Below are 27366 nucleotides of genomic sequence, written 5' to 3'. Positions count from 1 at the left end.
CTTTTTGTAAATGCATGAATTTGGGTACAAATCAAAGAAGTAGCTCATATCAGGACCGTAGGCTTAGTTTTATGCTCTGAAGTTACATGCACATAATCCTTTGAGTCTGATACTCATCCCATTTTGAGAGAACTGTGCTGCATAGGCTATGGGGAATGATGGATGTAGAGGTGTAACATCCTAAAATGAAGGCTGCAGCATTGTGGTTAACCTCCAGAGTGAGGCTCAGCATCACTGCTGCTATCTGGGTTTCAAATATATAGAACTTGGCAGGTGATTTTTCCAAATAAGTAATGTTTTTCAAGTGTGAACGCATTCTTTTCCTTTGCTCTTTAGTTGAAGTGTTTGCTGCTGCCACATTTTCTTTGTTGCCAGCCCACTCCCCTGGCCTGTATTTAATCTCCTACCTATGATGAAACTCAGAAGTAGTTAGTGAGTCAAATACCTTCTAAGGGTATGGGTGTTATCTTCTGCATAGTTCTGATCACCTCTAAAGATTACGTTTAGGAGTCCTGGAACCAGGATATTGGGAAGTGATGTTTTGACGGTGGCAGGATTTTCTGGTTGGGGTATGAGATGTTCGTCATAATTTCATATGGATTTGTAGGGGAGAAATTTCCCAACTGCTGGAAAACCTGAAGGCAGACCTAGTGTAATCTTGCTTGCTTCTGTGGTCAGTCAGCTGTGAGACATGAATCAAAAGGAATTAATTCAAGTGTCTGTGGAACTACTTGTCGGTCTCTGCCTGCTCCTTAGATGAGGTGGCATTGCAGCCCAGAGGATTTGAGTGGAACAGAAAAAAGTGGTGGAGGTCAAAAGGTCTGGCTTTGTGCTGTGAAAGTAAAATAAAATTTTATGGATACATCTGTAAGAATGGGTGAACAACTTTGAACATAACCATTCTTCTTTTGAACACTTGGGAGATTTTTAAATTTGTTGGAGACAGAAAGGCACCTCAAATGTTGGAGGTTATTCCATGCTGTAAAACATTCTATCGAAAATCCAGCTCATTGAGTGACAAGTTTGGTGTGTTTTTTTATATTGCAGTCAAGCAATCTTTAGAGATATTACCATGAATGGTGGCAACAAACTCATGTGCACCTTAGTAGAAAGCCATTAAAAGCACTTTCCATATTTTGTTTAAATCTATACATTTCCATTAGTTTAAAATTTCATATTCTATTTATGAACTTATTTTGTTTTGTTTAGAAAAAGTATATTAAATGCTTGATTTTATCTTGATCCTTGTCGATTTGTATTTTTTAACTTATGCACCATATCTTAAGCTGCAGGGTTAAAGTTGATATAAATTTCTGTTTTGTATTTGTTCTAAGTGTTTATAAAAGGATGTGAAGAAGATGGGTATAGTCCTGGTGACACAAGTGATGGAAGATGTTGGTTGTAAAAAAAACAATCCTGGTTTTTCAAAGGCAGCACAGAAGGCAGGATCTTCTCAGTGTGTAGCTTCCAATGCTGTGCTGTCAGACTCCTCTAACTGATACAGACAAATCTAGTGCTGAGTTTTGTTAGGTGACACCTAAACTGTTTCAGTTTAAAACTTCAGGTTGAAATGGAAATAAATAGCAAATATTTCTTTAGGACATAAAGAAATATAAAAACTTATTGGTGACCTAAGAAATTTTATTTTACATTTTAATATTCTCCTGTGTTAAATAGACTAGCGGGAGTTTAAAAGATAATTATGTTCCCATATCTTAATGGAAGATACTGATCTGTTGCCTGATATGTTGGTCTTCTAGAAGGCTGACTTTAAAACAAACCATGTGATTATTTGTTGAGATCATATAATGATCATTGCCTAAAAATTTTATAAAGTTGTCAGCACTTAGTAACACTTAAATGGCATCTGAACACACTATTTCAATGACAGTTTTCAACAAAAGAGGAAGTAATAATCTGAGAGATTCCTCATCTTTAATGTAATGAAAGTTTAGTGGGAGTTTATTTTAAAAAAACAAAAGTCCTTATTTTGATGCTTTAGTACTTGGATCTGAATTTATGCTTCATCCTCACACATTAATGCCACTTCTGACTAATCACTGAAGTTAGTTTGACAACAAATATGACATTTCTTTATCTCAAGAGATTAATTGTTAGATTGTAAAGCCTATTTAGATGGAAAATATTCAAGTGTTCTCTCTTTAGGAATTGGCTTAAGTTTTCTTAATCCATTAATTCTGAGTCAACACATACAGGATTTGGATGCAAGTTCCCATTTTAGTATGCTTCTCATTATTACTGATTTATAGTTTTTGTCAGTCTTTGGTATATATATACTTTGTTTTGTTTTCCATCACGTCAGTGTTATGTCAGTCTTTTCATGTTTCATTGTATTTTTATCAGAACTGATTTCATTAGTATTCTGGGGTTTTTGTTTTGCTGGGTCTTTATGTACAGGCAGCTTGTCAGAAATTCAGATTCTGGGAGCATCAATGAAGTGCTCAGATACTGTCTTCAGTGTAATAACTTCTGGGTTTTTCATATTTCTCAGTGTTTGTGAGTTCCTTCTTTTTTGTCATGTTCATTTTCAGTGTTCAGTAACAACTGCAGATATATGTATGTGCTAATGCCCCTTTTTACAAGTAAAAAGGTGAATAATCCCTGGTGTACTTGAAAGATGAAATGTCAGTAAGTTATTTTTAGGTTAGACAACAGGTCCTGAAATGAGTTAATGTTTTCTTTATGCTGATGGAAATAATGGAAAAAAAAAACAATCAAGAAATATGCTTCTGTGGAATTAGTTCCAAGTAAAATAATTTTCCAGCAAAGATGTTTATTTTGTAAATTGAGAGCTAAGTGTTACCGTACACACAAAATTAGTGGCAACATCCTTTGGCATGTCAGTGATATGCAAAGTGGAGAACGGTTTTTAAAACATAGATGTATATTTTACTTTGAAAATACTTTAGTTGAAAAATAGTTGCTCACTAACACAGTATTTGAAATAGCATTTGTTTTAAAAATACTTTAGTGTTTTGTACATTGAGGAGAATTGTTGCATGTGGAATTTTTTTAACAACTGAGACAAAACAACTTGGTATGTAAATATATGCACTGAAATTAGTACTTTGAAAATGGAGTGGGAAGCACCACTTTGAAGAGCCAAGGAATTTAGTTTTAAAAAATTTAAAAATGTACTAAATGTACTATTTTTCTACAAATTCTGATCATCAGGTTTCTAACTGTATTGTCTCTAAGAAGCTAAAAATTACGGCTCTCTGTATTTGGTATCGACCCTGGGAGCAATTTCTTAAACATCTTACGTATAATCACTATTCCAGAGGAGCACTGAGGTATACTTTGTTCTTGGTCAACTCATAACAGTCTTTAAATTGGTATAAAAGGAATTTGTGTTTTCTTCATATATTTAAGGTTCTTGTTCCCAGGCATAGTACACTGACCTTGCAGTGCTGGTAGAACAACTGATATCACATGCCTGAAAATTAGTGTGACATGGCAAATCTTAAATACTACAAAACTTTGAAGGATTAAGAGTTGTGGGGGTTTTTGCTTAGTGAAGTACTTTACATGTTAGATTCACTACCTGTGTTCAAAGGAGCTTATGTATCAAAGTAACTCTTTCCTCCTGAAATTTCTGAAAAATTTTACTAAAAATTTGTTGTAAAGGTTAAAAGAAAAGATGATGAATAAAGGATGGGAGAAATGCACACAAGTACAATTTGATGTGTTGCATCGTATACCAGGACTGCCACCTGCCAGCAAATATGTTGGCTTTACCAGCCTTCTTTTACTTCAGAGAGTACAAAGCAGTATGGGGTTTGGAGGGATAACTTTTTTGGTCTCTTACTCTTGATGACCACATGGGTCTTGTTCATCTTTGCAAGTCTACTTCGTTTTAATGAGCACTGGGGGGAGTTACTCTCGAAGGTAGCTGGTTCCCTGCTGTATCTGAACTATCTTTCTGGATAAAGGGTGTAGGCTGCAATTTTTCTGAAATAGATGGGTATAGTCCCCTGGATGTCTTTATTTGCATAGCATTTACTTACAAATATTGCTCCAGAAGGAGATGGGGAAGATGCATTGAAAGAAACCTTTCTTGAAAATAAAATAGCACTTGATGCAAAATACAGAGTCTACCATCTGACATGCATAAGGTTTCTCAAAACTGACAGTATCAGTCTCTGCTTGTTTCTTAACTTTCTAGTACATCTAATAGTTCCTGGTAAACTAAAAATGCTTGGGTGGGGGTATTTTTTATTGTATGGTAACTTTCTCTTTAGTTTTTCTCTTTAATTTATGATAAAACTTATGTAGGACCTTTCATGTTTAATATTAATTAAAAGAACTTCAGGTTTGTTCATTCTGTTCTGTAAAAAGGTATCTGAAGAATTTTTACAAATTTTATCTTGGAAATTAGCTTATTCATTATGTTTAATTTTAGGAAATGGTGCTCTTGCAGAACATTCTGAAAATGTGCATATTTCAGGAGTGTCAACGGGTAAGTCATTTTTTGTAATGTTTAAATTTCATGCATGACTTAAATAGTAAATATTGAAAGCCACCTGGTATCTTATGAAGAGATATTTGGCTATAAAAATTATTACTGCCTTTTGCAGCATGTAATAAGGAATGAAGCAACTGGAACATGGAAAAATTCTCATAAGATAAAACTGATACCTGCATGCTCATGAACAGATTATGCCTTTCTAAGTGGACTGCTTAATTATTTTTCCATACAAACATTGAACTAAGAGAAAAGTTGGTTTAAGTTGAATTGATATTTTCTTTCCACAGTGAAGTTTTTGTGAAATGAAATTTACTGAAATGTAATTTTGGACACTGCTACTATCAAATAACGTAAATCCAAGAGTTATGCATTTCACCTGATTAGATTTAACTGAAACAACTGTACACTTGACTGCACAGTTTCCTTAATACAAGAAAAAGAATTTAGAACTCATGAAACTGAGAAACTGATGAGATGCTGGGAGAATATGGGGTATAAAAGCAGCACACACTGCTCAAAGGTTTTTATGTTCCCTTCCAATCAGTCAGTTTTAGGCCCCCTCTGGGCAGCAGCCGCAGTCGGGTCTGTTGTGTGTTAGTGGTGGGACTGTGTGGCCATTGAGGCACTGGTGTGCAGTCTTTGTTCTTCAGATGCTGTGCAGGGTCAGCAGCTGCTGGGCGTGGTTTATCATACAGATACCCACAGCATGTGCAAACGGGGAGATAAAGGCTCCTCAGCAGGTAGCAGAATACAAGCCTGGTTCTTTCCCTAGGAAAGCTGCGTCTAATCCCTAGAATTCAAACTGATTTTCACACCTCCTTCTCCTAAAATAGGAGTCAAAATGCAAAGTTGTCCTTTTTGAGAGCAGCTTGTACATCTCACTGTAGTTATCCTTGCAGTATTGCTTTAAACATTATGTTGCTACTTATGCTTATATGGTTGAGTTTTTGGATAAATTTATGGTCGGTGGGTGGTCTCTGTTACACCTACTGCTTTCTATTTCCCTTTTATTGTTCGCCACTCAAGGACTTTAAAAGTCTGTTTATAGAAGATCTTTCTTGCCCATTCTTGTGCTGCGTCATGAAGAATGCTGTTGCTTTTTAATAGTACTGGTGCACCAAGTATCATATGTATTACATTTATGGCACACTGTAAATAATAAATATCTACATAGCTACTTGCCCCTCTTGGAACAATTATTACTGGAATTGGAATGGATGAGAGACACTAAATCAGCCTAAAATCTCGCTATGCAGCTTTCAGAGTATGTTTTAAAAACCCCTCTCACCTTTGTTGACTGCAAGTCACAAAGGCAGAAAAAGCATCTGCTGGGCAAGGGGTGAATGGAATTTTTGACTCTGCTTCCAGTACTTTGGCCCGCATGCTTGAATAGGCAGTGCCAAGAAGAGCAGAACACAACGTACTTTGTACGCAAGATAACAGCAGCTGGTAGATAGAACTTTAACTACTGAGAAGAAAGATCCATTTAGAAATAAATAATAACAACAACAAAGGAAAAAAAAAGCCAAACCAAAACAAAAAAGGTATCTCTGATGTTCTTGTGTTTTTAAATAGCTTTCAAGATGGGAAAAAAAATTAATTAAATACTGTACTCCTAAGTTTGTTTCTTAATACAAAGTACAAGTTCTTCACTGGGGAATTTCGAGGTAATGGGGAAGGGGTGATTTGTTAAGGGCAACCTAAAGAAAGCATGTAGACTGACCAAGTAGCATTTTCCTTACTGCTCTTTGTATGTACATCTTAAATTTTAAGTGCATAGCCCAAGTATAAAAGATGGTGATGAATGAATTTTTTTTTTTAGTTCCTTTTAAATAAATTTGGTCTCCCAAATGTATTTTCTAACTTGCAGGTTATATGTTTCATCAAGCATACCTGGACAACTTTATATTTAGAAGAACAGTTTTAAGTAGAGTTTCTGTAAAATAGAACAAAAGATATCTGGCTTTTAATCTTTCTAAATCCAACTTTCAGTTGGTGTTGAAACCAAGCAAGTGATTGTCTTGGACAGTTGTACGGAGATGGGATGTAAAATGAAATTTTTGTCTTGATGGTAGATTTTCTGTCATGCTGCTGCTGTAAGACTACGTGACCTACCTTACTAAATTATGTTTTAATAGCACAGACCTCTGTGGCCTTTGGTATTTATGCTTCTGCTGTATATTATATTGCCAGGTTACAGGTACCCCTCTAATACATGAGCATGCTTTTTCTGCAAGCAGCAATTAGTGGAATGTTGTCTCTTTGCATATGAGCTATGAAAAAAACAAGAAGTGTTTATTCCATTTAAATCTGAAGAGTTCAGAAATATTTTCATGTCTGTCTTTGAGGTATATTGAGCCATAATTGTCACAATTGCAAAACCAATTTCCTATCTCCCTAACCCCTCACTCTACATTTTAAAGAACTGCAGCAATGTTTTTTATATATATATATATATATATAATGATTTCTTTTTACTGCATGTCTCTGTATTGCAGAGCAAAGGGCATTTTAAATTACAGCCTTTTGGCTTGACCTGGAGGCAAAGATTCCCATGCCTTCTTCCCCTGTAGTTCTCCACGTAAGACTTTCAGTGGCTCCTGAGAGTTACAATGCAATAATTATCCTCCCTGTTCACGGTTTAGACTTTATCACAACATTATTCTCTTTTTACTCTAAGCTGTTTTAAACACCTTCAGATCATTTATCCAGCTGCATTCATGTCCTTACCATGTCCAATATAATGCATACCTTATCATCCTGTGGTTCACATTGAAAGCTAATTCTTTTATCTTTTCAACTAATCTCCTGGCATTACTGTGAAGATAAATCCCTAATCTCCCTCTCCCTGCTTTTCTGAAGTGACTTTTTTCCTTGACATGTTGTTCACTCTTACTACAGGTACTTCTCAAGATCTTGCTACAGAATTTTTGCATAAGTTTCTTAATTATTTTCTTATTACAACTTGCTAGTTGAATTTGGTACAGTAAATTTTTAGTTGACTCTCTTCTGTTTACCAGTCAACATCCTGTAGTTTATTATAATACTGTGTTATCAGGGATGGTAAAGAAATTTCAGGAATAAGGAAATAAGAAAAATTGTTGTGTCTGTTTTTAAAAAGTCTACAGGAAAATCCATGTGCACCAGAAAATTATGTGCAAGCTCTTTTGACCATTATTTTACACTGTGATATGTGAATCATCCTCAGTCCTAATTGCAGTATTGCAATTTACTGAACAGTTATATCACAGTAACAAACAGAATTGCAGATAGATTTTTAATAGAATAAAGATTATCAAAGGAAAGAGTTTGAAACAGGTAAGAGATGGATGAGCAGAATTTTGCCAGAGAATATTAGGGCATTGAAGGGAATGTAAGCAAGCACAGCATTCATGTAGAAATGGTTGTGCAAGAGGAATTTGTTCCCCACTCCAAATATTACAGCCACCAGCATGAGATTTGAGAACATCTTGGGCATGCATCACTGGGTGTCTTTGCTTCTCTACAATGCAGCCTTCTCAGTTTCTTTTGTGCTTCTGCCTTGATTGCAGATTCATTTCCTTTTATCCTGACTATTTTAATTTTCATTCTGCAGTTCTCTTTTGTATTTTTAATACTTTAAATAAATTATTATAAACCTAATCAATTTTCCTGTAGTTTTATGTTGTCCTAGACACAACTGACCTGTATGACAAATGCTTGTAGGGCTGCTAGCAATTGAGATTAAAAGTCCAAATTTTCCTCAACTTAAAGTAGGGATGTTTGCCTCTATTGATGCATTTCTGTTTTACATGCTGCCAGTTGGATTTTTTTTTATCCCATATTCTTCATGTTGTTGCTTACATTCTGCATGTTTACAATATGTGGATTATAGTCTATTATAGTGTAGGAGAAACATCCTTGTTATGCAGAGGGTCAGGAACTGATTTTAAAGGCTTGCTATTGTCTTTACAAAGTATGTTCCCTTTAAAGCTGTTTTATTTCAAAAGGTTATCCTTGATTTTAAAAATTTATCTGAGAAATTATTCTCTCTCAAAAAGACTGCACTTCTGAAGTGTAGCTTCTGCACAGTTATCTTGACCTTTATGCACTTTTAAAGCAAACAGATTTCTGTTGTCTCCTGAGTAATAAGAGATTTTTAGTGCATGAATATATGTCAAGTATGCAAATGTGTTTATCTTGTCTAGCCAACTTGAAGTTAAGAAATCTGTAATTCACTTTTCAAGTCCATTCCCTTTTTTCTGAACCCCCACTTTGTCATGAATACTTTCTTCAGTGTTTTCTCCTCTACAGCATTTGTACAGTTTTGTTCACCCTGTATTGCCTGTGGTGATTCTTGCTTCCTCGTGCCCTCCATAGTCTGCTTCTCTCTCCCCATTTTGGATGCTGTTGCGAATGATCATCTTTTGCTCTCAGCTCTGTTGTGTGAGCTTTACTGGAAACAGAGAAAAACACATCTTAATAAAAGCATGTAGAAATTACAGGGATAAAGTTGGTTCTGCAAAGGTTAAAAAAATCCTGAGTTTGAGTAAAACTGGAAGCTTCCGTGTGCTCTGAAAGTATTACCTTGGTTATACAGGATTTTTATGTGGAATTTCTTCCATTCCACTTGTGTACAAATATGTTACTATTTGTACTGCTGTAGGATTTAGCATTTTAATATTTTTGGAGGTGAACTCTGTAAAACTGAATGAGCCCATGTTGAGTGGATTATTTTTAATGTATTTTAGTGCAAAGTTTCCTTTGTCAGGTAAACTTAATAGCTTCTTTAGAGGTTCTCAGTTACAAAATTTTTTCTGTCAGTTTGGAAATACCCGATAGCAGGTGTATGTTGTAGTGTAAATTTACCTCTAGGCAACTTTTTTGAAATTGGGGACTATTTCAGTAGTAACCAAGTAGTATGTGGAATTGTTGCCAGCATTTGCAGGCTTGGTACAAAATATATTATACATTCTTCTACTTTTTTGCATGTTTTTGTTCTGTATGTTTTTTGGTTTTTGTTAAAACTGCTATTTTATTTTAACAACTGAATAACCCGCTTTTCTTTCAAGTCCTTACATTTATTGCTTGAACAAATGTTAAATATCAAAAGATCACTTACACAGGAGCTGTGTTCCAAATTACCATGGTGTTAGAGCACCACCTATAGGGTTTGCTCAAAAATTAAAAAGAAAGTGAATGATTGCATATTCAAATGAAATAATGTATTTCTGTGTTTTGTGACTTTCATCCTGAGATATTAGGGCAGCTCCTGTGTCCTATAGTTAAGGTATGTTAATACTTAACTGTGAAGCATGACTAAAGCTCTAAAAACTTGTGAAAAACTATTTAAAGCATTGTTCTCTTACAGATATACAGGAAAATAGAAAATTTCCTGAGTTTTATTTTTGCTGTGGTATTTAAGTTGATATAGAAAATTCAGACATAAGTAATCATTTTTGTCTTTTAGTCCTTCTAAAATATATTTTAAAGTGTATTTGTTCTTCCACATAGAAATACTTTAAAGTAATAATAATTTAAGATTATAACTTTTTATAATTTCAGGTCCCCATAGTATTACAAAATTATTTTTAAAACTTGGTTTTGTATACAAATAGAAAAAAGTAACCTGTCCACAAATTACATTATTGCAACTTTTCCACTGTTATAAATGCAGTTCATTCTTCATCAGTTCTGATTGGCTATTTTAATCAAATAGGAATTCTAAAAGGTTTTGATGATCAGAAAATCATGGAAGTGCTTCCTTATTTGTAATAGTTCTTGTGTTCAAACTGCTGTGTGTAACTTACTGGGCTACCAGTAACTTTGACAGCTTGGCATATTTTGGACTCTCAGTGATAAAATTGAAAAATAAAACACAGAGGGCAGTTATTTTTAATGTGTTTTCTCACCTCTGAGACTTCCTCATAATTTGAAGCTCTGCAGTGAGAGTATTCTAGCCTTTCTGTTCATGTGAAGGTTGTGTATATGCTATGTGACAGGTGTTGGATATGAGGCTGCTAAGAGGGGGGTGAAACAGGAAAAAAATCCACAAAGTTAAATGTAAGTACATATGAAATATGAAGAATTAAATAAAATCAGAAGAATTAAGAACATTCCGGCTGTGCAAGGAACAGCAGCTGAGTTAAGGCCAGTGCAGAAAGCTACACCTATAATAAAGTAAGAGTACAAATGACTGAGTTACTTCAGTTGCATATAATTAGACCTATAAATGTAGGCTTTCTAGTCCATTATCAGACATGTAGTTATGCAGGTCTCTCTGCTGCTGTAAATGCTCTTTTCCTTTCAAGCATTTGGAATCATGTGCAAGGAGATCCTTTCCATGCAAAGAACTGGAAGGGGGAAGGTATTTAATTGATGGTCAAACACTGGGTCTGCCTAAGACAGAAAATTTCAGCTGCTTGATTATTTGTTCCATTGCAAACTCCTTCAGAAGTTGTGAGGTTTTTAATTGGTATGTCATCTAACTCACTCTGTTCTCCCTGATTGGGTGATGATTGGTTGGGTGGGGTTTTTTGTCCTTCTGGCTTTAAAAAAAATGGAATTGATCAAGTTGTTTTCAATATATATGTCTTTCTTAGCTTGTGGAGATATTCCAGAACAAATTCGATCACCAAGCGGGACGATCACCAGTCCAGGGTGGCCCTCTGAGTATCCTGCCCGAATTAACTGTAGCTGGTACATCCATGCCAACCCAGGGGAGATCATTACTATAAGGTAACAGTGCTCCTGTAATATCCATGTGGATGGAGGAAATACTAACCAGGCATTTTTAGCTGCCAGCTGTACACATACCAGTTTTCTCTTCCTTCCCATAAGTGAAGGATTCCAGTTCTGTCTGTTTTTTGCCTTGCCTTTTATCTGATTTGCTTGCACATAGCCATGTAGCATTTGTTTTTAGCTGGACAGTTAGTGACTAGAAAAAATATCAGTGTGCTCATTTATTTAAATTTTTTCAGTGTGTCTGAAACACAGGAATCTTTAATTAAAAAGTATGTAAGTAAATGTGACTAAATGTTGTAATGCATCATTGCTGTGGGGTCTCCTTGTGTGCTTAAAAATGTCAGGGACAAATAGCAAGTCAATAGGTAGCAGCTTAGGAAAGGCTGAGTTTTAATACAGGGAGCTCCTCACCGTTTCACATATCTTGTAGCTTTTCTAAAGTAGTAATGTAAAAAACTTGTTGATTCAGGTTCTCATCAGTTCATTTCTGACTACTGATTTCTTTTAGCATCAACATACAAATTAGTACTGCTTCATAGACTTGATTATGAAACTGCATTACCTGCAGATTTTTTTTCAGTTTCCAGTTCAGACTTGCTGACCTGAGAAACTGCTCTTCATTATGAAGTATTTGCTTTGACATCAGTTACTTGTTTAAATTCTGCCTCTTAATTTAAACAGTCTTTCTACTAAATATTTGACTGGCATAAATGCAATGTAAAGTAGGTAAAACTGCTCTGCTACTAGAATGCTTTCTAAACTTTTCATACTGTTTATTTTTAATAAAACTCCTTTTTTCTTTCATGTTGTTTTCTTCTACTCATACATACCACATTTCAGTTCTGATAGTGCTCTGTTGTCTGTACAGACCTGTTTTGCACAGTCTCCCCCTCACATGTTGTTACCATGGCAGCTTGTCTTGACCAAGTGCAGCTATACCATGGCAGTCCATGACATAATGCTGGGGTAGCTGAGTAGTGCAACTGGGAGAAAGTCTTGTCTGAAAACATAATTTTGAACAATTTAACTGTAATTATAATATCAAATCATGTTACTGTCATAAGTGTAGCATTGGCTAAAATTCTGGTAAAATTTGAGTTAAAATCACTTAGTAGTGTATGACAGTCATTAAATGAGACACATAAGGACAATTTTGTTACCAGAATTTTAGATTAAGAAAGTGTGTGTTTTGGTAGCAAAATTACATTTATTTGAGTGGTGGATGCAATATTTTGTTTGACAGAATAGATCTTTGCTGTCCTTGTAATATAAAAGTATCAGCACAAGGTTAAACCCTATTTCTACAAGGGTAAAGAGAAGCTACTCTTTTTATTTCAGAAGAAGTATTTATTTCAAAAAGAACTTCAAGCTAATTTTCATGTGTAGTAATTCAGCATCTTGTTTGTGTAATATTCAGTTCAGTAGCAATTTTGATCTTTTCTCTTTTTCAGCTTTCAAGATTTTGATGTTCAGGGATCTCGACGATGCAGCTCAGATTGGTTAACAATTGGAAGCTACAAGAACATTGAAGGCTATAGAGCATGTGGCTCTTCCATTCCCTCACCATACATCTCTTCACAGGATCATGTTTGGATAAGGTTTCATTCAGATGATAGCATCTCCAGAAAAGGCTTCAGATTAGCCTACTTTGCTGGTATGTTTCAAATGATACTTAGTATAATTTTATGGTTCACTTTTTGTTTCCTGTTTCAAGAATTACTTTCTTCTAACGAGGTGCAGTACTGACTAAAGGTCTTTCCTGTAGTCGCCTCAAGGTCTATTGAAATCAGAGAAAATGCAAATTAGGTAATCCCATGCACAATCTGAATATTCAAAGTGGGGGTAACAATAAGTAGATGGAATGATATTTGGGAAGAAAAGGTTAGCCAGTAGTAGTAGGCACCTGGAAGTTCTTTAAATATAGTAAGATTTAAAATGTTTTCATCAGACAAAAATTAATTTGTTGAAGTAGTTGAGTAAACTTCTGAATATTAGAAATACAATTAGAGAGGAAATAAATGGCAGGGTTGGTTTTTTTTACATTTCTCACAGAATTTGCATCATTTTTCCCATCTCCAGAAGGCATACTATCCTCTAAAAAAATAAATCTAAAAAAATGCCCCCACATTAATAGATTATTCCAGCCAAGTGCAGATATGGTTCTGTACACACAAAATTTTTCTTGTGTAATTACAGGATGTGATAAGAACTAGTTATCAGTAGTAATAGTTTGAGACTGTTTTGTGAGCCATTCTTGTTCTATTAGAGGTTGCCAAGAGAGAGGAGGAAGCCAGTCCTGGGTCAAGACTAGTTCCAAACCCTTCCTGGCTTTAAGAGATATTACAGTTTTATGTAATAGCATGACCATGGTGTTCTTCTACATCATGATCATCCCAAATACTGGATTAGATTTTTTTTGGTTTTCACAATGATTTCATGTTACCTTGCTCCCTCCGACTGTGCCTGTATCCACTCACTGGCCTGCTCCAGATTTCTGTGCATGCTGACTTTTGACTCCTCCATAAAACAATTCATATTTGTAAACATATCCAGTGCTACCCAGCTTCTAAACTGTTCCAACAAGATTCAGTAAATCTACCCCTGATCTCTAGTCTAAGCTCCTGGTTTTTACTCTGCACTCTTCTTACCTTGTAGCTTCCTCCACTATGTCAGTCTCTCACAAACAAGTTTCCAGGCAGGCTTATCCCTCTCTCTGACCTGTTCTAAAGTCTACAAAAAAGCTCCTGCTGTGGTTCAGCTCCTTGCACTTTAGCAGGTCTTGGGGAAGTAATGCAGCCTTGCATTTGATACTGGCTCAGCTTTCAGGGCAGTGTTCTACCTGAGTTTTGTGCACTGTCTCACCAAAAACATGTCAGGGAGCAGGGAAGAAGCCGCTGGCTAGCCAGTCATCCTGTGCTGCCATTTCTGCCAACAGCCCAGGTGAACACTGCTACCTGTGTCAGGCATCAGCTTCTGCCCTTTTCACCTCCCTCTTAAAGTAGATGCAGAGAAAAGGCAGCATTCCTTCCTGAGGTGTTTTGAGAAGGAAAGATAAAAGTGTGGAATGGGTGGGGTAGGTAAGCAATGGGCTTTGTAGAATTTTTCCTCTTCCTCTTTCCAAATCCTTTCCTCTCTTTTTTTCTGATCTTGAGACAATTTCATTATGTAACCCCTCTTGGAAGAAGCTCTAACATATTCAGTAACAAGCAGTTTTTTTCTGTTAATTGATTTCTTCTATTTTGTGTTGTAGATTAGAGTGCTTAAGACTTTATTTCTATGTTTATAAATGTCTTTTTTTAAAAAAATAAGTTTTATTTTGGGGAGATTTGTTAAATTTTTAACAAACAAGTCTTACTGAAACTTTGGCTGGAGTTTGCTCCTTGTGATACAATACTTAGGAAGTATTTCACTATTGAAGTGTAAGTGTAGTGTTTCAGTAATCAGAATGGTCTTTTGATGTTTTAAACTAACTTGTGTATAGGTGAAGAGTTGACACTTGCTTTAATAATTATCTGGTCATTTCTGCTTTTGAGTGTCAAAAAAGGCTTCTGAAATGCATTTGCTATGCACATCCATTCAACTGTGCCATTTTGTGTTTGGTTTCTTCTCATCAGCATCATGCAGTAGTGCTCAGAGTAACACCTCAATAGATTAGTTAATTCAGTGTTTTTAAGGCTACTCTCAAAGCTGACAAGTCATCGTAGAAGAAGGTGAAAAACCAGTAATACAATAGTTACTTGAATGCAAGTTAGGCCTATCTGTGCTGGAATGATAGAAACACTACAGATTCCAAGCACAAAAGTGACCATTAGAGAGCCCTATGTTTAAAATCTGATGTGGAAGACAGGTCTTGTGAATTCATTGAATTAATTCTTGTTTAAAGAAAATAATAGGTAAATATTCATATTTAACTCAAAACAAACCAGTAATAGGAAGGAAAAAAGCTTTACAGGTAGGAAGGGTACTGGACTAGAAAGTAAATTTTGGGCCACTTTTATTTATCTTTCTTCCCTCTGTCTTCCTCCAACTACTTATTTATCAGCCTTTTAAATTACGGGAGTTGAAATGGGACAGAGTTACTCATGGTGATGTAGAGTGGAAAATAAAGTTACTAAAAGCACAGAGGTCAATGGCCACTGTGAAGGGAAAAATTGTGTTAGTCCTTTGGCTACAACTGTATATGGGTGCTGCTAATGATTTTGTGCTATCCTGAAGTCTTTTGTGGTACTAAGGTAGTCTTACTTAGTACATCTCTTATCATTTTAAGACTAATTTTTGATTCATAGGTAAATTCTCTTCATGTAAGGATTGCAGGATTGGTGATTAAAAATGCAAAATCAGGATCAAGTATCCCAGGTCTTTTCTGGGATGTTTAAAAGCTTGTTGAAGGAAGAGCTTGGGTTGAAATTGTATCCTGTTTTGTTACTGCAATATTCCCATCCCAATATTTATAACTCCATGTTACAGCTTTCTTCTCAACCTCTTCCAGGTTCTGCAATGCATAAGGACTGAGGTAGATTATAATCAGTACTTGAACAGGTTCAATGATGCATATTCTCCTACCTCTTATTCTACTACCTCCTACCTGCTATTCTGTTGCCTCCACCTATGGAGCTTAGTCATTGAATTTAGGTAGGACTAGTCTAGCAGTTCAGTTTTACAGGCTTTAAATTCAAGGCCAAGGTTCCAACTTTGCCATACTAATATTGTCAACCATATGTATGTCTGAGTGTACTATAAATACTTACATATCTGTAACAGAACGAGGAGATGGTATCATTTATACTGCATCTGTTTGGATTTTTTTGTGTGAAATGAACATAGTCAGAAAATTAGTCACTGACAACACATACATTTTCTCTCCTTTCATTTTTCAGTCTCTGAAAGCAGATTTGTAGACTAAAACATTCTTCAGCAGTACATATAGCATTTATCACTCTTGATTTAATTTTTTCCTGCATACACTTTTTAAAAGCCTTAGCATTTGTGAAATTTAAAAATTGTGTTGTACTTTTCTAAAGAAAAATTATTTTTAGTTAGAGTATTTATTTTCAATGCTTTCTAAGAGATATTAAAGTAGAAAAAAAGGAGAACAAAATTATGATTGACTTGACCTATCACAGCAGATTAGCTCCAGCAAGAAAAATTCAAGATAGCTGTGAAAACTTCTATCATTTTGTATAGTGAAGCTCTGGAACTTTAAAAATACTTGATTGGAGAAGGCTCTGAAAAGCCTAACCAAACTCCAGTTGGCTCTGTTTTGAGCAGATTATTTTATTAGATGGCCTCCATTCCAATCTGAATTGTTCTCTTGTAAAAAAAGATAAAACATTCTTCTCCTGGGAGCACTAGGATTTCAGTGAGTTCATCATGCTATCTTTCCTGTTTCCTTATTAAACTTCAGGTATAATGTTCCTTAGAATGAATGTATATTTGTCTAGTTTATTTTCTGAATTACTGTTGTGTAAGACCATCTGCATTGCAGACTTGTTTTTAATACTTTGGCCATGACAGTTTGTTTTATATCAAATTTTACAGTCTGTACTGTGGTTTGTAGAAATAACAGTGATTGAAAATTATATAGCAGTGTTTGACTCAACTGAATTGTTGAAGAGCTGAAATAACTTGGATCCAAGGTATGCTTCTGTGTTCAGCATGGCTGAAACTTCAATAAGTAAAGGCAAGCATGCGTTTCTGCATTTGCTGCACTCTCATCTTAGTTTCTGCAGGAGAGACAGGAGCAAACAGCGGGAAAAGGAGAGGACAGAGGTTTCTTTTTGTGGTTGGTGGTAATATGTAATCTTAAGCTGTCAGCTTCTCTCTTGCCTTAGATCCTTTGGTACAAAGTAGGAACTTCCAAAAAGGAAGAGAGGAAGAGAGTCTCACTGCTTTTCTGAGAAAGAATTTGAGGAGATAACCAGTACTGTTGCACAAAATGTTTCTGTATTTTGAGTGATAGATGAGAAAGTGTTTTCGTAACTTATTTTTAGCATATATGACTGAAATCAGCTAAGGATAAGATTCATGTAGCTGTGTTGATGAAATTTTGACTTGAAAAACCTGTTTTGTCTTGAAATTTGCTGAAAGTTGCCATGGTTTAAAGATACTTCAGGCATTTGCTTTGCCCTTCTGAAGTACCTGGTGCAGCAAATAAAAACAACACAAACTATGAAGTGGTAAACTCTAAGAAAACTTCTTTTTTTAACTTTCAGGGAAATCTGATGAACCAAGTTGTGATTGTGACCAGTTTCATTGTGCTAATGGGAAGTGTATTCCAGAAAGTTGGAAATGTAACAATATGGATGAATGTGGAGACAACTCAGACGAAGAAATCTGTGCCAAAGCTAATCCTCCGACAGCTTCTTCCTTTCAGCCTTGTGCAGCCGATCAGTTCCAGTGTCTGTCCCGCTTCACCAAGCTTTACACTTGCCTTCCAGAATCTTTAAAATGTGATGGTAACATTGATTGTCTTGACCTGGGAGATGAAATAGACTGTGATGTGCCAACATGTGGACAGTGGTTAAAATACTTCTATGGTACTTTCAGTTCTCCCAACTATCCTGACTTCTACCCACCTGGCAGCAACTGCACCTGGCTGATAGACACTGGTGACCATCGCAAAGTAATCTTGCGATTCACCGATTTTAAACTTGATGGTACAGGTTATGGAGACTATGTCAAAATATATGATGGATTAGAGGAGAATCCACGGAGGCTGTTGCGTGTACTGACAGCATTTGACTCTCATGCTCCCCTCACAGTTGTTTCATCCTCAGGACAGATAAGAGTGCATTTTTGTGCTGACAAAGTGAATGCTGCAAGAGGGTTCAATGCAACGTATCAAGTTGATGGCTTCTGTTTGCCCTGGGAGATCCCCTGTGGTGGAAATTGGGGGTGCTACACAGAGCAGCAACGCTGCGACGGCTACTGGCACTGTCCAAATGGAAGGGATGAAACCAACTGCACCATGTGCCAAAGAGATGAGTTTCCCTGCTCTCGGAATGGTGTTTGCTATCCTCGTTCAGATCGCTGCAACTACCAGAATCATTGCCCTAATGGTTCAGATGAAAAGAATTGTTTCTTCTGTCAGCCAGGCAATTTTCACTGTAAAAATAACCGCTGTGTGTTTGAGAGCTGGGTTTGTGATTCTCAAGATGACTGTGGTGATGGCAGTGACGAAGAGAATTGCCCAGTCATTGTGCCCACTAGAGTGATAACTGCAGCTGTCATTGGGAGTCTTATTTGTGGATTGCTGCTTGTCATTGCACTGGGATGTACTTGTAAATTGTACTCACTCAGGATGTTTGAGCGAAGGTAAGTAGAACTCAACTTCATAAAAATGTTTTGGTGCTTTCTGTCCTTTATATACTTGTAGTTTTATTCCCATAAGGTTATTGTTGCACATGATTTGTAAAGACATTGCTCCTTTTTCTTTGATAGTAAAAAGAGGTTAGTTAATCATAGACTTTTATCAGGTTGGAAGGGACCCATAAGGAATATCAAGTCCAACTCCCTACTTCTTGCAGGACATTTGAAGCTAAACCTTACTAAGACCTATGGCTGATCATTGTCCATATGCTCCTTGAACTCTGAAGGCTGGGTGCTGTGACCCAGTTTCCTGGGTAGCCTGTTCCAGGTACTGACTACTCTCCCAGTGAGGAAAAAGGGATAGAAGTATTCTGATCACTTCACTATAGAGGGTTAAAGCTTTCAGATGGTGTTACCAAAAAGGAAGTGTGGGAAAACTGTAGTTAATTAATTTGCAATTTATATCACCATTCATTATATAACAGCATGTTTCTTCTCTTGTAGGCTAGTTCATATCAGGATTACACATCCTTCACTCTTTTACAATAATATAAGAGTTACTTATGGTGCTTTTTATATTTGTTTGGCCCATGGCTTTGGGCTGGTTTGTTTGTTTTTTAAAAAAATTATTGTTGGGTTGTTTTTTTGCTTTCATTTCAGCTGGACAGACTCACAGGAGTGACTATATTCTATGCCAACTAAATTTGAATTTCCTTCACTCTTTTACAATAATATAAGAGTTACTTATGGTGCTTTTTATATTTGTTTGGCCCATGGCTTTGGGCTGGTTTGTTTGTTTTTAAAAAAAATTATTGTTGGGTTGTTTTTTTGCTTTCAGTTCAGCTGGACAGGAATGACTATATTCTTTGCCAACTAAATTTGAATCAAATTAGCTAAACTTCCTCTTCTGAAGTTTTTTTATTTTAGATTATAATAGTCTGTTGTGCTTTCATTCTTATATATATATATAAAAATCAGTGTCTTACGTATTTCGAAACTTCTTTTCTCTTTGAAAGATCATTTGAAACTCACTTGTCAAGGGTTGAGGCTGAACTGTTAAGAAGAGAAGCTCCTCCATCCTATGGACAATTAATCGCCCAGGGTTTAATTCCACCAGTTGAAGATTTCCCTGTTTGTTCCCCCAATCAGGTAAGATTTCAAAGTAGCAGGCAGACCCCTTAAATTTTAAGGAGACTGAGATAAAGATATTTTAATTTTCATTCTGCTTCTTTTTCCTCTATAGCATTTCCTTTTTCTTCTTTCAAGTCAATAGTGTTATACAAGTGATATAGCCTTTGGACAAAATCATGATATAGTAAGAGCACATTTTCTTTTGCAGGCTTTCTTTTGTTGGTAATGCCAATAATGCACACTATAGAACTCCCTCTTGCATGAAAAGTAATAGATTGGTAGATCTAATTGTATGTTCTGTATTACTGTTGTGAAAGTAAAGATGGCAAGATGGCACTTGGCAATTTTGAAAAGAAGACCTAGCCTTCTAATGCAGAATGGTAGTTCACATGCACAGTGTGCAGATATGTTCTTGCCTGCTGTGTCTAACTAGATGATGGGGAAAGACAGGGTGTCATATCATATAAAATTATCATGAATGAGTAATAAAGCAAAAGCTAGTAAATGGCAGTCAGTAGTTTCTAGTCACCCAGATTCAGAGGTGTATTTCTTACGTTCATTTCTTACATGGTTGATGATTGAGTTTCTCTCAAAAAAACTTTTCAAGTAGTTAAAAATGTCTTTCAGTTATAAAGCTCTTGTGAGAAATAGAAGTCTTAGTCTGGGAATCCCAGTGTGCTCTATTAGAATTGGCATTAATTATGTTCTATTGCAGTTAATATAGCAAAGTTTATGGTAAGAAAAAATTGCATGACTATCACATGTTCTTTCATGCTCACATGTTCACAAGCAGCTGGGATCTGCCACAAAAGATTAGAGGAAAAGAGGAAAATAAATTGCAATTTGCATGAGAAGCTTTAAAAAAACATTGTAAAGATTTTTTTGGATAGCTAAATTAGCACTGAACTTCATTAATAAATTTAATAATTGTCTGTAGTGAACACTATAGAATCCCGTGTTCTTTTTCAGTGGGTTACTGTGATTATGATAAAGATCAGTATGTTTCTGTTTGAAACTAGTTCTGTACTTTCACAAATTTGTCTTGCTGTCCTCTTATCCAAAAAAATTAACCTTCACTGGTTTATGGTGGATCTTTGTTCACAAGTCTCTTGAGGTAGGGTTAGCTTGAGAAAGTCTCTGGAGACAATGCAGTTGTCATGCCCAGATGTGTGAGTCCTCTAGTACAGGTAACATGGAACAAACCAATGCTTCCTGAAGAAACACTGTCTGAAGGATGGTGGAAGAGAGATAAAGGTGACAGCATGAGAACACTAGATTTCAGTTTTTATAAATTATGGGAAATACATATGTTAACGGTTTAATCAGGGAATGGCTCTTCTGAAGAATATTCTACTTTTTTGCCATAGTCTTAAGGAAAAGTTGCAAATATGGGCTTTATCCTATAATTAAACACATTTGTGAATATTTTTAGAATGATGGACACCTGGAAGATGATCTACCCTATTTGAGAATGGAGCTACTTAACTGAGGCAGTGTTTTCTCTAAGTTTGAGATAGATCTCCAAGACAAAGGACTTTCTGTTCTTATGTTTATGTTACCTAACAGTTGAAAAATTATACAGTATTTTAAAAGGAAAATTCAGGCATGCATTCTTCTGTAGCTGGAAAACTAGAAAATGTATACTGAGTTTGGGAAATTTATAGTTTAGAGCACATAAGATAATTTTATTTAAACAGAAGCATTAAAGCATTTTCAAACTGGAATTAACTGATTATATCAGAAAGGGGGGGGGGGATCAAACTATAAGCCTCTACTGGAGAAGATACTTAATTTAAGTATCTTCTTTGAGGCAGCCCCATGGTAGTGGATAAAGAAGGTGACCACCTTTGTTAAATCTTTCCGGAAGACTTTGTTTACAAATCCTAAACATTTTGACACATGTTTCTGTGTGCTGTAGTCTAAAATCCACAGTGTCTTTTTGGTAAGACTGTTTGTAACATATTTTGTATGCCTGCTCTGCTGGCTCTGTGGTTGTACTTTTCTTTAGTCTGTGTTCCCTATCCAGACTATAGTGCCTTGCTTTCACATTGTCTTTATTTGGAGATCCTTTATTAGGGCAGAAATATAACTTGTATTGAAGTCTTTGCTCTTTTGTTGCCTTTGCATATGTATTTCCACTTAATTTGCCTGTTTATAATGTTTTTTCCTGTATAGCATCTAGACTTTTGTCATGCCTGCTTTTTTCTTTTAAATAGCCTTTGCTACATATACCAGATCCTTATTAAGAAGGTTGCAACATTTTCTAATATTTAAGATTCTACATTTAACTTAGTTCAATGCTGTTTTGTGCAATAGTTAATAGTTACACCAGTAGACTGTCAGTGGTTGATTGTTGCTTGTCTTCTTATTTAGGCTTCAGTTCTGGAAAACCTCAGGCTGGCAGTACGATCTCAGCTTGGATTTACCTCAATCAGACTTCCTATTGCTGGCAGATCAAGTAACATTTGGAATAGAATTTTTAATTTTGCAAGGTCACGTCATTCTGGATCGTTGGCATTGGTCTCAGCGGATGGAGATGATGTTGCCAGCCAAAGTACTAGTAGAGAAGGTGAAAGAAATAATACTCACAGAGGTTTGTTTTCAGTTGAATCTGATGATACAGACACAGAAAATGAAAGAAGAGACACAGCAGGTGCAGTTGGTGGTGTTGCTGCCACCTTGCCTCAAAAAGTCCCTCCTGCAACAGCAATAGAAGCAACAGTGGGAGCGTGTGGGAGTTCCTCTGCTCAGAGCAGCAGTAGCAGCACCACGGATGGTGGAAGAGAAGTGACAAGTGTAGAGCCCCCAAGCACAAGCCCTGCACGCCACCAGCTCTCGAGCGCACTAAGCCGTATGACTCAAGGCTTACGCTGGGTACGCTTTACTTTAGGGAGATCAAGCTCAGTGAATCAGAACCAAAGTCCTTTGAGACAGCTTGATAATGGGGTAAGTGGAAGAGAAGAGGATGATGATGTTGAAATGTTAATTCCAGTCTCTGATGTAGCATCAGACTTTGACATGAATGACTGTTCAAGACCTCTACTTGATCTCAGCTCAGATCAAGGACCAGGGCTTAGACAGCCTTACAGTGCAGCACATCACAGTGTAAGGTCATGCAGTCGAGATGGCCCCTGTGAGAGCTGTGGCATCGTACACACTGCCCAGATCCCCGACACTTGCTTAGAGGCAACAGTGAAAAACGAAACTAGTGACGATGAGGCATTATTACTCTGCTAGGTACGGATTGTTTAGGAAAGATTGTGTACAAGTTGGAGCAATATCTGTCATTGTTTTGTACTTCACGGTTAAAATTAGTTTTTAGTTTTAAAAAATCCAGGACAACATTATGTTAAAGCTATTTTAGCCTGTGTGGTTGATTAAACTTCTCTTATACTGGTTGACATTATGGAACTAAAAGAGGGAACATTTTAATGGCTCTGAATACACAGTGTGTGTATCCAGTATAATTGGATTACTCTTTAAACTGAAGTTTTCCTCATTAGTTTCAAATTTAGTTTATCCTGGTACTATAGTTCAAACCTGAAACATGGCTGCTCAAAACTTAGTGGCTGCCTGTTTAACCCCATATTAACAGGTGAATTTGTACAGAATTATTTTCCTTTAGGAATTGACTGTTGTATTATTGCCAACATACTTGTAACTTAATATACTAAATATGGTAAGGATTGTTAATGTAAAATATGTACTTTTCTTTGAGTTTATTCAACACTTTGTCTAAATATTCTTGAATTTCATCATAATGTGAACTTACTTAAAGGGAGGAGAAACTTTCTCCAGGAGCATTCTTTTTCTTTCAGAAGTACAAAATGCAATGATATATGGAATTTAGGCATAGTAGATAAACTGATGGCAAAAGCTTTTTTAGCACTGACTTTCCTAAACTGCAATCTAATATGGTACAAGCCAAATAATATGTAAAATCCCCAGTCATTAGTCTTTTTGATTTGAAGTAAAAAAGGGCCGAAGATATTACAATATGTGTTAGTTCTTTAAATATCCGATATGTACAAATACACTACAGAAAAAGTTCCAACTGGTAATAGATCTTTCCCTAATACTGTAGGGTATAAAGCTTGTTTGGACTCAAGGGATTTGCACTAAAATCATATTAAGGTCTCTAATGAGCTTAGTGCACAAGCACTATCACTTTAAGTACTATTATTGTCTAATATTGCAATGGCTATATATTTCCATGGCTCTTTTCTTGGGGTGTTGCGTTTTTGTTGCAATTGAATTTGCTTTACTAATTCCCTATTTATTCATTGTATTTAAAAACTGGTTTACTTGGTTGCAGACTGGTTGTTAAAAAAACCAAAAGAAAACCCTTTTACTGTATTTTTTATGATATTACATGTTGGAGCAAAACAAATCAGTGAGGAAAAAAGCTCATAACTTCCAATTTTGTGATAAGCAGGTTAATATGTGGCTACTAGTGTGACAACAAGAAACTACATCTTTTAAAAACAAAACTGTCAACTACTGTTTTATTTATTCTTTGCCAGTCTGTTTTCAGTAGGCTTAAAGATCCAGTATGAAATGTATTTGTGTGTGATTGTATGCTATTTATTAAATTTTAAATACTTTGTTGAATGTCATTTTAAAGCATGTTTAAAGTCTTGTGCATTTCTGTCGTGTTATGCTGTCGGGCAGAACTGACTAAAATTTTAATATGTATCAAAATTAAATTGAATTTTTGTTATGTTTTTGAGGTACTTTTAAAGATAAATCCAAGGTCTGTCTGGCTTTTTATTTTTTAAAATCCTCATCTCTGAAGTACAAATCACATGCAGAAGGAACAAACAATTGAATAGAATTGATAGTGTATATATCTTCTCCCTCTTCTCTTCATTCACAGACACTGGGATGAGAGAAATAAACTGTTTTACCATCTGGTTGATTTTTTCATGAGAGTTAGCAGGTAAATTCTGAGTTCAGGATGCAATTACATAGATTTGTGCTTTTGAGGAACCTTATGTGCAATACAGTTGTAAAAGATTTTATTATAATGACCCATGTGGTTTCAAGTTTCAGAACAGATCACAACACACTGGTACCAGATCAGGTACAAGTTGGCCCATAATTACACATACTGAAGTAAAAGTCATCAATGGCCATTTTTATTCACATTGAATAATATCTAAATCTGTGGTAATCTCTAGTCTGATTTCAGTAGCATTGCTTATAGAGCAGGCAGCTTTGCAATAGGAACATGGTAACACACCCTGAAGTATATGTGAACAGTATGTCCTGGTATAAAATACTGGGTTTTTAAACCTTCCTAATTAATTGTCATTAGCAAGTGGTTGTGGAAATGCTTGTCCCTGAGGCAGATAAATTTTAAAGAAAGAGTCTTCACAGAATACCTTCAGTGTTTAACACACATAGTGATCTAAATTTGTTCCATTAGATGCCCCAAATAGCATGTACCTATGGATTCCATATTGCAGATGTAAAAAGAACACAATGTTTAATTTGTTTTAAAGGACAAATGCTACACATTTAACTGAGAAGTTGGATTTGATTGATAATTTGGAAAATTGTAAATAAAATTCATATTTGTATGAGGTGAATTTGTTGCAGTGATTTTTTCTTCTTAGTGATATTAAAAGGAGCGACTGATTTTTCCTTGGAGTAATGTATGAGTGATTGGTTGTGTTTGTTTTGTTTGAGGGTTTGCGTTTGTTTTATTGAGAGTTCCAATAAGACATTATTACCCTGTTTCTTGTTATGCTGGAGAGCTTGAATTAGTGTTTTGTTTAATTGATTCTTGATTTAGCTGTGCTACAATACTACTAGGGCAGTTTGAAAAAATGTCAGAAATATTTACTGTGGAATTATCTTGTTTTCTGTAATAAATCTCTTTCATCTGCCAGCTTTGAAGAATCTAGGTTATTGTGAGGCAAGTTTTCTCCTCATGTAAAGTTATTTAAACATGGAAAGAGTTTGTCACCTTTCTTTTTCACATACCACACTTTTTTTGTCGTTTGAAACATTATGGGGGTGTGTCTGAGCTTCAGATGGTACAAGGACTTGTTTTGTTTCCAAAGTTCATTTTCAGTACAAGTTCAGCAAGTGTTGCTGATAACTCTCCTCTCAAAACAGGTTCCTGGAGCGGATGCTGGAATTAGTTACTGTATTATGTGTTCCCTTTCTGTCTGAATGTCAAAGCATGAACTTGTGCCAAAGCTTGGATACAGTCCAGGGAAATCAAGTTCAGGTTGGGACACAAATACTGTTTCAGTGAAGTTTATATATTAAATACTCACTGCAGATCAAATGATGGCTTTTTCTGTTGGGATAAGGTTTTGCTTCCTTTCTGAAAAGTGAGTGTTTTATTCTCCTGTATACATCTCCAGATATTCAACTGTGACGGTTGTCCTGAGGAAGTGCTGCACATTTCCCATAAATCTTGGTTTAAGTCAAAAGTTTTAATCTTTCTCCAGTTGTGATGAAGCTTTCTGTGAAGTATTTTGTCAGTTTGTGGGGTTTTTTTGATTGTATCTCTTTTCTTCCTCCCTTGTGAGTTTCTGAGAGTAAGCAGTTGGTAACTGAATTTCTCCAGGACATCAGCTACAAGTCAGTTGCCCAGAATGAGGTATGTTCTGAAAGGACAAGGCAGAAGACTGTCTTGTCCCTTTGCCAAGTCACCAAAAGTATACAGAGGTAAGCAGACTGATAGTTAAAACTTTTACCCTTCAATCCTCCACTGGGATTTTACTGTTGTATTTAGCTTTTGCTTCATCCAAATAAATTAAAGTCCATAATTATTGGACTTGATACAGAGAAGTTTTATAGCACAACATTCATGTCAGTATGTCTAGTTGAGGTTTCTGTTCATATGCAGTACCCACTGTCTGGTGAGTAATAAATGGGGGAAGAGAATGTAGGATTCACTAAACTGAAGTACAACGTAAGAATTCAGATGGACAAGACTCCCCACATCAATGGAGGGAATAAGAGACATCGCTCTGAGCAGCGTCAGTGAGTCCTGATCACATTTTGAGAAAGGACATTTACAGTAAACAAAATTTAGCTAATCTTTGTGGATATCCAAGCACAAATTAGTGATTGTGATATTTTTACATGCACACTGAAATTTAGCAGAAGAGTTTAGCTTCCAGCATTAATTTCTCCTTGTGACCAAGTTGCATCCTGTTATCAAAGAACCAAAGAAAATACTCAAATGCAAGTGAATTTTTTTGCAAGATTGAGGGTTTTTTTCAGATCACAGTTACTCTTCATGCTGGGTGGAAAACACAGGAAGAAAAAAAAAAAGATGAAAAGATGAGTCACTGGATTTTGAATTTTAATTTTGGAAAGGCTGTAATAAAACAGACAAGACACTAAAGGAATATAATTACATTACATTGCACAAAGATTTATTGGGTTTTTTTGGAGACAAACAATTGCAGGAGACCTTCCCAAAAATAAGTCATAGTGGGTAGGACATGTCAAGTCAGGAAAGAGGAGAAAGAAAGAAGAAGTTATAATTTAGTGAAGACTTCCTTACAAATAATAAGGGTTTCTGATGCAAAATGTAAAGGACAAAGAAATAAAATCGCTTTAAGGAATAAGGACATGATCGCTGAAATAAGCATATTATCTAAGAGGCAGGTGTCCGAATTCAGAGCAGAAATCTCACATTTCATCACAACATGATGACTTGTGGTGTTACAGAGGTTTAGTAGAATTGC

At 35.8% G+C, this 27366-nt stretch overlaps 1 protein-coding gene across 1 annotated transcript in view; it reads left to right on the top strand.

Annotated features, from left to right (window-relative positions):
* LRP12 (LDL receptor related protein 12) overlaps window positions 1-25242 on the top strand; it is a 49964-nt gene extending 24722 nt beyond the window's left edge. The window contains exons 2-7 of the mRNA XM_039706031.1: window positions 4424-4480; window positions 11071-11206; window positions 12664-12866; window positions 17425-18526; window positions 19537-19669; window positions 22025-25242. Coding sequence (XP_039561965.1) covers window positions 4424-4480; window positions 11071-11206; window positions 12664-12866; window positions 17425-18526; window positions 19537-19669; window positions 22025-22888 — 2495 coding nt within the window. The 3' untranslated portion in view covers window positions 22889-25242. The remainder of the gene's footprint in view (window positions 1-4423; window positions 4481-11070; window positions 11207-12663; window positions 12867-17424; window positions 18527-19536; window positions 19670-22024) is intronic.
* The last annotated feature ends 2124 nt before the right edge of the window (window positions 25243-27366 follow it).

The sequence above is a fragment of the Passer montanus genome, unplaced genomic scaffold (assembly GCF_014805655.1).
Source record: "Passer montanus isolate IOZ18808 unplaced genomic scaffold, ASM1480565v1 scaffold19, whole genome shotgun sequence".
Classification (NCBI taxonomy): domain Eukaryota; kingdom Metazoa; phylum Chordata; class Aves; order Passeriformes; family Passeridae; genus Passer; species Passer montanus.
The sequence above is the reverse complement of the archived record's forward strand: the minus strand, read 5'-3'. Positions and strand labels throughout refer to the sequence as shown.